The sequence below is a fragment of the Ciona intestinalis genome, chromosome 9 (assembly GCF_000224145.3).
Source record: "Ciona intestinalis chromosome 9, KH, whole genome shotgun sequence".
NCBI lineage: Eukaryota > Metazoa > Chordata > Ascidiacea > Phlebobranchia > Cionidae > Ciona > Ciona intestinalis.
Genome location: NC_020174.2, coordinates 1757365 through 1767679, shown reverse-complemented (window position 1 = coordinate 1767679; position 10315 = coordinate 1757365). Strand labels below are relative to the sequence as shown.

The 10315-nt window shown below is 35.7% G+C and overlaps 4 protein-coding genes across 5 annotated transcripts in view; all 4 read right to left on the bottom strand.

The window, feature by feature from the left end:
• Positions 1-1966, bottom strand: part of LOC100185158 — a 4963-nt gene extending 2997 nt beyond the window's left edge. For both annotated transcript variants that reach the window (XM_002131384.5, XM_026836083.1), the window contains exons 1-4: positions 1861-1966; positions 1625-1788; positions 1272-1390; positions 796-909 (exon numbers count right to left, since the gene is read on the bottom strand). In XM_002131384.5, the coding sequence (XP_002131420.3) occupies positions 796-909; positions 1272-1390; positions 1625-1788; positions 1861-1862 (399 nt within the window). In that variant the 5' untranslated portion in view covers positions 1863-1966. The remainder of the gene's footprint in view (positions 1-795; positions 910-1271; positions 1391-1624; positions 1789-1860) is intronic.
• LOC100178082 (rab GTPase-activating protein 1-like) overlaps positions 1-7595 on the bottom strand; it is a 29850-nt gene extending 22255 nt beyond the window's left edge. The window contains exon 1 of the mRNA XM_026836082.1: positions 7591-7595. The gene's annotated coding sequence lies outside the window, so the exon portion shown is untranslated. The remainder of the gene's footprint in view (positions 1-7590) is intronic.
• On the bottom strand, positions 2262-5174 carry LOC100182792 (cytosolic sulfotransferase 3). Its single transcript, XM_026836101.1, has 7 exons — positions 4831-5174; positions 4494-4607; positions 4102-4211; positions 3585-3732; positions 3038-3153; positions 2753-2903; positions 2262-2537 (listed from the first exon to the last, which is right to left on the bottom strand). Exons 1-7 carry the CDS (start codon positions 5090-5092, stop codon positions 2425-2427), a joined length of 1014 nt encoding a protein of 337 aa, XP_026691902.1. The 5' UTR covers positions 5093-5174; the 3' UTR covers positions 2262-2424.
• LOC113474029 (bile salt sulfotransferase-like) lies at positions 6236-8884 on the bottom strand. Its single transcript, XM_026835821.1, has 6 exons — positions 8641-8884; positions 8287-8396; positions 7842-7986; positions 7591-7706; positions 6925-7072; positions 6236-6348 (listed from the first exon to the last, which is right to left on the bottom strand). Exons 1-6 carry the CDS (start codon positions 8882-8884, stop codon positions 6236-6238), a joined length of 876 nt encoding a protein of 291 aa, XP_026691622.1.
• Positions 8885-10315: the final 1431 nt, after the last annotated feature.

Sequence of the window (10315 nt, the reverse complement as noted above, 5' to 3'; positions counted from 1 at the left end):
CTCTGTCCAAGCTCGACCGGGACGATACTATGTAATATCATATTGCAATCTCTGTTGGTTCCAATTTACTGATATCATCGCTCTTCGCTCTTATATTTGTATCAATTAAAATTTACCTAATCGCGATTTACCTGCATTTAAACTAATCATCAGAAACAAAAATTATACACAAACTACAGATCGTATGGAAGCGAATAAAACACGATTGTTTTATAACAATCTCGTTTGTAATGTAACAATCGTAATGGTTTATTAAAGTTATTCTGGCATAAATAATCGTTAGATTATCCACGATGGACATGCGTAAAACTTACACCAATGTTTCATTTATTAAAAAGACGTTTCTAATTAAGTATAAATAATGTAATATTGGTCCCAATTTACCGCATAAAGTAGAATAAAAAGATTAGTGTGCAAAACCAATATCTAAAGCGTTTATTTCGCTTTAGAGATAACGTTGTTTTTTATCTGTATGACAGACCCCTTTTGAACGCGCTAGTTGCACCACTGGCTGCAAAAGTTATAAATACTTTTTAATTAAATAATTTTTATTGGAAATTACGAAACGAGACGTCTTTTTAACCGCAAACCACGTGCTCTGTAATATTTAAATTAGCGACGTTTTTCGACTGAATATGAACGCGTTCTCGTACGCCTTTCTCCTTGATGACGTCATAGGTGCTCGGGCTCGGGCTCGTGCCGAGCTTTTCGTTGAAGCTCGGCGCTCGGCGAACCCGAGCTTTTACAACTTCAGCACATCCCTAATATATATATATTGCATAATCAAAAACCAACCTGAAAATTAGGGAACTTGAAAGCTTCTCTTATTGTTACAGAAGCTGGACAATCTTTTTTAATTGATTCTTTTACACAATTATAAGTTTTCTTTCTCTCAGAAAAGACCGCACTCTGGTGAAATAATATTGAATTAAATAAATAAGGTAGTTAAAATTGAAATCTATTTAAATAAAACACAAATTGGTCAGGAATCAGGATAATAGTAAAATAAATTAAATACGATCACTACAGCAGACTTGGGGCTATTGGTTTGTTTGGGCTAAATAATTGTTAACTTCGTAAATTTGGAATAATTTTATTGGCGGTGTGGCAGATTAGTAGTTGGAATGCTTATCGTAACCAGAGGAGACCAGGTTTAAGGAGTAATGATGCTACTATAAGTTACATCCAATGAATTAACAGGTATTAACAGAAATTTTATAATACATCGAAAAACAAAGAAATTGTACGTTTCAGGAGATTGTAATATTTACCTGGCGTTTCGTGTTGTTTATTTTGTTTCTATTTTTTCCATGTTGGCATTCAAATTTATACGAACGTTGTATTACATATGGAATACAATCTGCATCCCATCGTATGCGGTGTTGTGAATCTAAAGTTATGTATGTGTATGGTTAGTTGTAACTAATTAATATTACATCTTTAACTTTATCGCACTTTTAAAATTGCAGAATCAAATTATTTATACAGAAAACAGGTAAAGCATGTGCTTTTAAAGATCGGAATAAATTATATTGGAATTGGAAATTTTAACCAGAGAATACTGACTGTAGTATATAAGGCAACATTAATAAATAGTTATAACACAACATAACTTTCATATTACCATAAGTTGAACTTCGAAGAAAGTTATATTTGCAAAGAGTTTCTATTTCATGATCTTTAATCGCCTGTTTTGCGAGTTCCAAAGATTCAAACCACTGAACAGTTGCATGTGTCGTGTCATCTTCGTCATTAATTTCTTCTTGTGTCTCCGTTTTAACTTCATTCCTAAATTACAAATTATAAAATTGTAAGTTGTAGATCTGCAGAATCTTAGCCCTGTGCTTGGCTCTTACTTACATTTTAGTAGCTTGTAGCTGAAACTTTATTTTGCTAAGATCAAGCTTGCAAATATCGCCCCCGAGCGCAAATTAGTTATTGTTTCGTTTTCCGCTAACTGACGCTCGTCAGAAAACACACAGCGGCGGGGTATGGGGAGTAAAGACAGTTGAATTTAGGTATTTTGGGACAAATAGTTGTCTTTCTACATGTTTTTTTGTCCTATTAGCAATATATAGTTGGCAAGCGATTTTTTTCTGAATTTTTACATAAGTCAGTGCTTGACGTTATATTGTATGTCTTTTTTAAACGATCGCTCTCGACACGTCTCCATTTTTAGAGCTCATTTCTCTCTGGCTGTAACATGCTTTAGGCAATGTAACATGCATTGATACAGCGGTGCCGCACGATAAATTGTTTGTTAGTGAATTGTATTGTCACACATGAGTAATAACGTGTATTCACATTGACATATTTTCGCTTTATGAAAAAAAACTGTTATTTAAAACAAATTATGTTTTCTAACTTGGTAACGAGATGGGTTAAATTGGGTCACTACACGAATATGTTGAGTAATTCTAAAATTTACAGTTCATAGGTGAACTGAATATCAGTTCCAGATAACTTCTCTTTAACCAATGCGTCCATTCTCTCTGACTGTGCGACAGTGAAGTGATTTTTCCAATCTCCCACTTTACCTAAAAGAGTAACATGTAATAGGGAAAATAGTCTAATGTTTTTAGTAGCAAACAAAAAAACTTTTAAAAAATGTGTAACCGCAGCTCCACGACTCAAAAAGAGCAGTGCTATTGTTTAAAACACGATCAAGAAATACAGAATGGATTTCGATGTTAACAGTATCCCATCTTACCCCACAGTTCTATATATGTAAAGCAATAAATTAATACCCTACCTTTGCGATAAAAGTTGATCATTTGTTCCCCACTGCTACTTTGTTGTTTCATTGAAACGAAAGAGGTTGCATTAGCAATACACGAAACATCTTCAGGAGTAACTGAAACTCCAAGAAAGTCAGCTATTCTTTTGATTTCTTTTTCTGAATCCTGAGACAATATATACACGTTGCTTTTAAAAATATTTGTCCTGGCGCGAGAAACTTAAAGATTATTGTCTCATAAGTGGTTGCTAGTGTTTTATCTAGATTGCAAGCTCTGAAAAAAAGTAAACAAATGTTCACCTGTATAAGGTCTTCGAAATAAACAAACAAAACATTCTCGTCATTTCTGTGAGGGTACCATGACAACAAGTTCTCCATGTACCATTCGCCTTCCTTGTTGCCCAGGAGTTGTTTGCCTATAATCAAATTTGGTATTATAGATGGAATTCACTTTTCATTTTATTTTCTCGTCCCATTTGGTAGTAAACGAAAAATACTCAATAAGTTGTAAAACCCTATATCCCCGCCACGACTCCATAGACCGTTATTAATTGTTCAAATCACAATCAGGATATTCATGGATTACGTGCTAAAAGTGTCCCATCTTACCCCACTATACTATATCCATTTACAAAAGGATTATCAGTGCCAGAACTGTAAGTTAATTATGACAACAAAGCAAAAAAGAAAACCTAATGCAATCTCAGTTTATGTGTCTTGAACAACAACGCTCAAATATTTATGAAACCGAGGCGGCAATCGATGATACTCGCCGAAAAAGTACTTACATTTTGTGCACCTTATATTCGTATAATCTTCAACATTCAATGATTAAAGTTTACCATACCCGAGATACTTGACTCAAAGAAACTATTCCAATCTTTCGGGTACATTTCTATCTGTCGCTTGATGTCGTGTGGGTTAGGAGGAAAGCTGTTCGTCATGTGATACCATGATACCAATTGGTCTTTTGGGTTTCGTATCGTATATATTATCTGAACTCAAAATGTACAAAGTTGTTACAAAAGTAATAGAACCGAAACTCAAGTATTATTGTAAACATAAAATATATAGTTCGGGTAAAATGGTACATGTTTTACTGTAATTTTATAACTGTATAGCCATACGACCCTGAAATTGCGTTATCAATTCTTTAAAACACGATTAAGAAACATGAGATACAGGTGATAACGGTACCCGATCTTACCCCATGAAACTATATCATCAAATTAAGGTGGTAAATCAATGAACAAATTTTGACTTAAAATTCCGGTCTCTCGGCGTATATTGCCGTAAGACAGCAGCACCATGTACATTGAGTAGTCCATTGACATCACTCATATATAATAGAACATTTATCCTACTTTGGCTCCAGCAGATTTAATCTTTTCTAGGTCAAGGAGTTGCGTTGGAACATGAGTAGCCATTACTCGTTTCTTCCACGGCAGTTTTTCCAATAGTTCAAACTTCGAAGCTTCAAAAATTGCCACAATTAAAAACAATATATCCGATTTATAGAGAGGTCATACGCTCATTCCGCGCTGCGGTAAAGTGATTAGCGCGTCTGTCCAGCCCAGAGCCTTGAGTAAGGGGCTGCTATTATTGTGGCTAAACATAATAAAGCGAGAGAAGGTATGTGAAAAAACATCCGTGTTATAACGACTGTCGCTGTCCGCCACGCGAGGATAAACAAGCTATACACTCCATTCATAATATTATATATTCATTATATGCATTCATTATGTTATACACTTACGGATGCCCGTTTCAAGATAAATAGTCGGCATCGTCATTGTTTTGGTCATCGCCATTACATTCTCGTCGTTTCTGTAGTAAAGATGGCGAACAATATGCCTCGCCCATGTTGTACCTATAGAGGATTATATAGCTTTAGTATGATAACGTGAAAAAGGTTACAATTGGCTTTACGGTCAATATAGTAGAGTGGGGTAAGATGGGACGTATTTTTATTCTCTTTGCTCCCCGCATTTGATGGTAAAGAAACAATAATTACCAAAACATATAAACATGATCAAGAAATGTATGGGATTTAGGTTCTAACCATATCCAAACTTGCCCACAGTATACTATACCTGTTTTAGGAAACGACGCAACAATGACGTCATCTTTCCACGGCGTCCAGTTTTCGTACACCCACTTAATTGTATCTGCGTTAAAACCTTGTCCATACATTTTGTGACCTTTCCATTCGGTTTCTTTTGGTTTCATTATCCCGTCAACAAAGTATTCGACCAATGGTTTTACATCAGGGGGATCAGAAACATATTGCAAAAGGTCTTTGAATGATCCTCCAAACGATTTCTCCAGCATCTGTTTATTCGCACTTGCTTCCATGTTAGACGTGCTTATGGCCCTAAGCAACCTGCGTGCAAATGTTTGCACCTTTTTAACAAGTCTGATCGTGCAAGCACGCTTTATTTCTCCAGCTATAACAATACATTGCGTCGCTAAATCAACACCAATCATGCTGCAATCAATTAACTAAGCCAACTTTGTTAAGTATTTTGCATTTGCGCCGGAAACCTGTACTTTTCTATGGCCACTTCACTACTTTCCGTTATAAGGTTTTCATCCAAAACAATATATTAAAAATTAGACAGATTACAGTCGCTGTACCTTAAATCGGCAAAGACTTACACCTATTTTTCTAAACTCATTTTACTGAAAAGGTTATAACATACAACCTCGCAGTTCAACCATAGTCACTTCAGTATACTATGGTTCAACACTGCGTGGCCGGTCGGAACCAGTCTCGCTCTGTTGCTCAAGCAGTCTTGTAGTCAGCGTTAAGTCGTTGAAATGACGCCAGGCGTGATGCTGGACTCGAATGCCACTTAAAAAGTCATTTTCTGGAACTGTTTTAATATTTTTTTACACTGACTAAAAAACCTTTTGATAATGTATCGGTCCCACACAAAATTCTACAGCTAGGCAGGTAACTGGAGCTTGTTTTATCAAGTCTTCCCTTAACCACTCTTTAACGAAACAGATTGCCCTCGGGGATATATTTAGGTTTACGCCGTAGACTCTGTGCTACCACAAAATAAACTACGCTTGATAAAGTTTTTTCTTTCATGTTCAAAATGCGCAAGTAGCCACAGGAAAAGAGATGCAGAGAAATTGTACTTTTGTGTGAGCCATGGCCTACTCAATATATTTAGTAGGTCATGTGTGAGCCACCAATTGCCACTATTTCTTTTTTTATGCTTGCTGTCCATTTGGTGTTTAAACGTCTTAATTTATTCCGCGACAATTTAATTTAAACCACCAAATTAGTTGCAACTTACTAAGGTAGAATCCACAACATACAGCCTATACATCGGTACACTGTAAAAAAAGGCGCATCATGTGAAGTTACATGCACAAATAAAAAAACTACACCATATAATAATGGATAAATTTTCACACATTTTACTCTTAAAAAAAGTAATAAAACATTCCTTAGAATTGAGACCGAAATAAAATCGAAGGAATTCTTTACAATTCATAAGTGAATTTAATATCAGTCCCAGCGAGCTTTTGCTTGACCAAAGCGTCAACTTTTTCCGACTGTGCGACAGTGAAGTGGTTTTTCCAGTCTCCCACTTCGCCTAAATAAAAACGACAAATGGGTTATATTTATAGTAGATTGAGGTAAAAAAAAAGAATATGAAAAAATAAAACAGTGCTTTAATAACAAATGAGTGGTCTTACTGCGGCTATTATATATAAACGCTGGAGGTTAGCTTATATGTGTTTATTTGATGCACTCTGCATGACCATATAGTCACTCCAGTATACTATGGTATATAGTAGGACGGGGAAGGATGGGACACCTTTAGGACATATTTTCCAAATATCGTGATCGTGTTTTAAATTTAAACTTAACAATTGTCTATGGGAGTTGCGAGGATACGGTTTTATAATTCTCTGTATTTTTTATGTTTATTACCGAATTGGACGAGAAAATGGAATGAACAGGTGTCCCATTTCCCCCGCCCTACTATATTTCACTAAAACTACAGCAGTATCTTAAATATCGTGCCCTATAAAAAGTTATATACAGCAAAGCAAGAGCATGAATTTAACAAAGATACGTATATACGCGACCGCTTCATTCTAAACTAGCAGTCATTATCAATTTCCCCTCATTCCGCAACATTCGTGTGGGAACTATCATAACTCACCTTTGCGAAAAAACTTCACTTTCTCTGTCCAATGATATTCTTTCTTCATTGAAGCAAACGATGAAGACTCCGTGACATTTAAAAGATCGTCCTCCGATATTTTAACGTCAAGAAACTTAGCTATTCGTCGGATTTCTTTTAACGGGTCCTGTAATTTATAGAAGGGTGTATTTAGCAACGCATTTTTTACCATTGTATTATATTAATATATTATATAACCAATATAGTTTATTCTTTTATGTATAGAGTGGACAAAAGCGTGTATGAAAGCTCGATGTTCAAAAATCGCTTGTTTTATAAGGTTGAAGTCGGGGGTATATAAGGTTGAAGTCAAGGGGATTCAAATGGGTTTAGAGTCCGTATATTAACATGATTAAATGGGACTTTGGGTTTAATCTGTTTAGTTGGTTAATTAAATCCCACAGCGACTCAAAGATTAAAGTGGTCTTATAAGAGTCAAGTCAGTTTATACTAGGTTGTTTTTTATATGTGACAAATTGGGAGATCGTGGGGTTAGATATCAGCATGTAGCTCATATATTATAGTATATTCGGCCAGACATGTCACTTTTTCTCAAATTTACAACCGGGAATTGCTCGGTGTGTTTTCCTATAACGAGTAAGCCATTTTTCGATTAATGTTTTTATTAAATGTATTGCTCCAAACCTTTTTCAAATCTTCAAAAACCACAAATAGAACATTTTCGTCGTTTCTATGTGGGTACCATGATAACAAATGCTCCATGTAATATTCACCTTCTTTGTTCGTCATCTGTTGTTTACCTAAACAATAAATGTTGCTGCTTAACTCCAGCACAGCAAACAGCAGTTAATGATTAAAACCGTAAAAATGGTGCGAGACATGTTTTATCTATTTTCAGCGGGCCAAAGCCTATTTGCACGATAAGTATTTCTTACCACTGATAGCAACATCGAAAAACTTCCCCCATTCCAGCGGATAGTGGTCTTTCAAATTTGTCCCCTCTCTATTTATGGGAAAATTCACCATCATTTTGTGCCAGGACACAAGCTGGTCTTTTGGATTGCGTATTGTGTAGATAACCTAAAATTAAAGGCTTCTAAGTAAATATCGAGTTGTATAGCAACTGTGTTTTGGCGACGTTATCTATTTATTCTTGTGCATGTTCTATATTCATATTCTATGTGGGTCAGTTTCTATAGCATGGCAACTTGGGACCTGAGATTTATAGAGCACAGTTGGCTTACCTTCCAATTTGTGCATACCTCATTCGTAAAAGTTTTCGCGACATTTTTCAGTTTTTTTGTATGTTTTAAAAGACAAGAGTCAGCACTAATTTTTATTACTTAACGTGCATTCTGTATACGTTAGAGTTGTAAATACCTTTGCCCCAGCGTTTCTTATCTTTTCGAAGTTAAACAAAGCTGCGGGAACATGGGTGGAAAGTACTTTTCTATCCCAAGGCAGTTTGTCAAGAAATTCGAATTTTAAAGCTAGAATAATAATAAACGTTTTTATTTTACGAATTCATATGTTTTTAACATAGACCCACTTACGTATTCCAGTTTCGAGGTATATATGCGGCATCACCATACCTTCCGTCATTTTCAATAGGTTTTCATCGTGTCTAAAGTAAAGCAATCGCACTATATGTCTCAACCAAGTCGTACCTACAATATAACATTAAGACTTACACCCTAAAAATAATGTTTTACCCGATAGGATCCCAAGACTTACCTGTTTTTGGAAATGACGCAACAATGACGTCATCTTGCCATGGCGTCCAATTATCGTACACCCACTTTATGGTATCAGCGTTAAAACCAAACCCGTACACTTTGTACCCTTTCCATTCTGTTAGTTTTGGTTGTGTAAGACTTTCAACAAAGTAATCAATCAACGGTTGTATATCAGGAACGTCTTTTCCGAAGTCAGATATCTCCTTAAACGACCGACGATACGATTCTTCTACCCATTCCATTTTACGACTATTTTCGTTATTCAGCCCTCCAGAAATATTCCGCACCACCTATGTCCTATTCTATAGTAAATAAATGAATATTTTGTGTTTAACCCTACCGACATTAAATATACATAGCACTGCAACAAAGTGGTGTTGTAACGACCAGCTAAATAGGTCGAATACCTATCGTGCTTGCAGGGACTAAACGCACCAGCGATCAGGCACACAGCACGCAGTTAGTAAATCCTTTTTCTTTTGCGGCCTCATTCTTTTTGTAATGTTTGTATCTGTAGTCGTTAGAACCCCAACGGCGAGTTTATTGCATCAGCTCTATTGTTCTGTCTATTGGTAAATTTCTTCAAATAAACCAGCTTCCGAGAAATTCTGCACGCAACAGTTATCCTGTGGGAGTTTAACGAAACAAACTATTCAACGCAGCTTAAACTGAATTCAGATTTGCATTGCGGCTGTGTGCGTGTTGTATAACCTGTATGGGCCTATCTAAATACTTTCCCTATTGTAACTTGCATTGCACTTCATAAACATACCAGTTATAGCGTTCAATAACATTATTATAAATCAGTATAAACCTGTTTATTCTCTCTTGTTACCGGGCAAAGACAGTCGTTATAATACTTGTGCTATACCTCTGTTACAAAGTACATATACATGACAATTTAAATCGTAACAGAATTCACATAACTTCATCGTTCTATGTGAGTTATAGAATGAATAGTAATTAAAACAACGAATAGACGGAAATTATAATTACCAAAATTACAATTGCAGGACAGGGAGAAGAAAGCACTCGTTTCTTCCAAGCCAATTTTTTCCAGATTTCAAACTTCAAAGCTAGATAGACGTTACTCTTGTTTATAAATTGAATTTATTCTGTGTTTTCGTTTCAACAAACAACAAATAATTTTCGGTTTGACATTAAACACACAGACGATCATGTTTAACTCACAGACGACCATAAGATCAATGTATGTAGTTACATATATATTGATAAGATTGAAGAAGTTAATACAGTTCCGGGGTCTCAGCACACTAGAAATTTACATATAAACGTAATGCACATACTTGTGTGAAAGTTATCCCTGTTAGGCCAACACATGTGTTAGAAGAAAAAACATAAGTTTTTGCATAGTTTACATTGCTTAAACACGCCGAAGCTCGCACTTTTGTCACGGCATTTAGAGCATATACGTTCGGTGTAATGTTTTTAAAACATTGCTAAGTATTATTGTTCCATCTACTTAATAATATAGTCTTTGGTTGAAATAACAAAAGAAGTCTAGAGTCAGGCCCTTGTATGGCTAGAACATGCTGAATGTATACACAAAGGAATCGCTTGCACTTAGTGCTAATTCGTTGCGGGTTTCAACCACTGCATGGTCTACGAGACTCACGATTTTCGTGATATTCACGGTGACTCACGATTATCGT

Bases quoted from the DNA above. Each gene is read 5' to 3' on its own strand.
- LOC100182792 (XM_026836101.1), bottom strand. From the start codon at position 5,092: ATGGAAGCAAGTGCGAATAAACAGATGCTGGAGAAATCGTTTGGAGGA. The intron at 4,212-4,493 runs GTAAGTGTATAA...CAATTTTTGAAG, and splicing joins TTATCTTGAAACGGGCATCC to CTTCGAAGTTTGAACTATTG. The intron at 2,904-3,037 runs GTGAACATTTGT...ATATTGTCTCAG, and splicing joins ATTTCGAAGACCTTATACAG to GATTCAGAAAAAGAAATCAA.
- LOC113474029 (XM_026835821.1), bottom strand. From the start codon at position 8,884: ATGGAATGGGTAGAAGAATCGTATCGTCGGTCGTTTAAGGAGATATCT. The intron at 7,707-7,841 runs GTAAGAAATACT...TTTATTGTTTAG, and splicing joins TTTCGATGTTGCTATCAGTG to GTAAACAACAGATGACGAAC. The intron at 6,349-6,924 runs GTGAGTTATGAT...GTTTTTATTTAG, and splicing joins AGTGAAGTTTTTTCGCAAAG to GCGAAGTGGGAGACTGGAAA.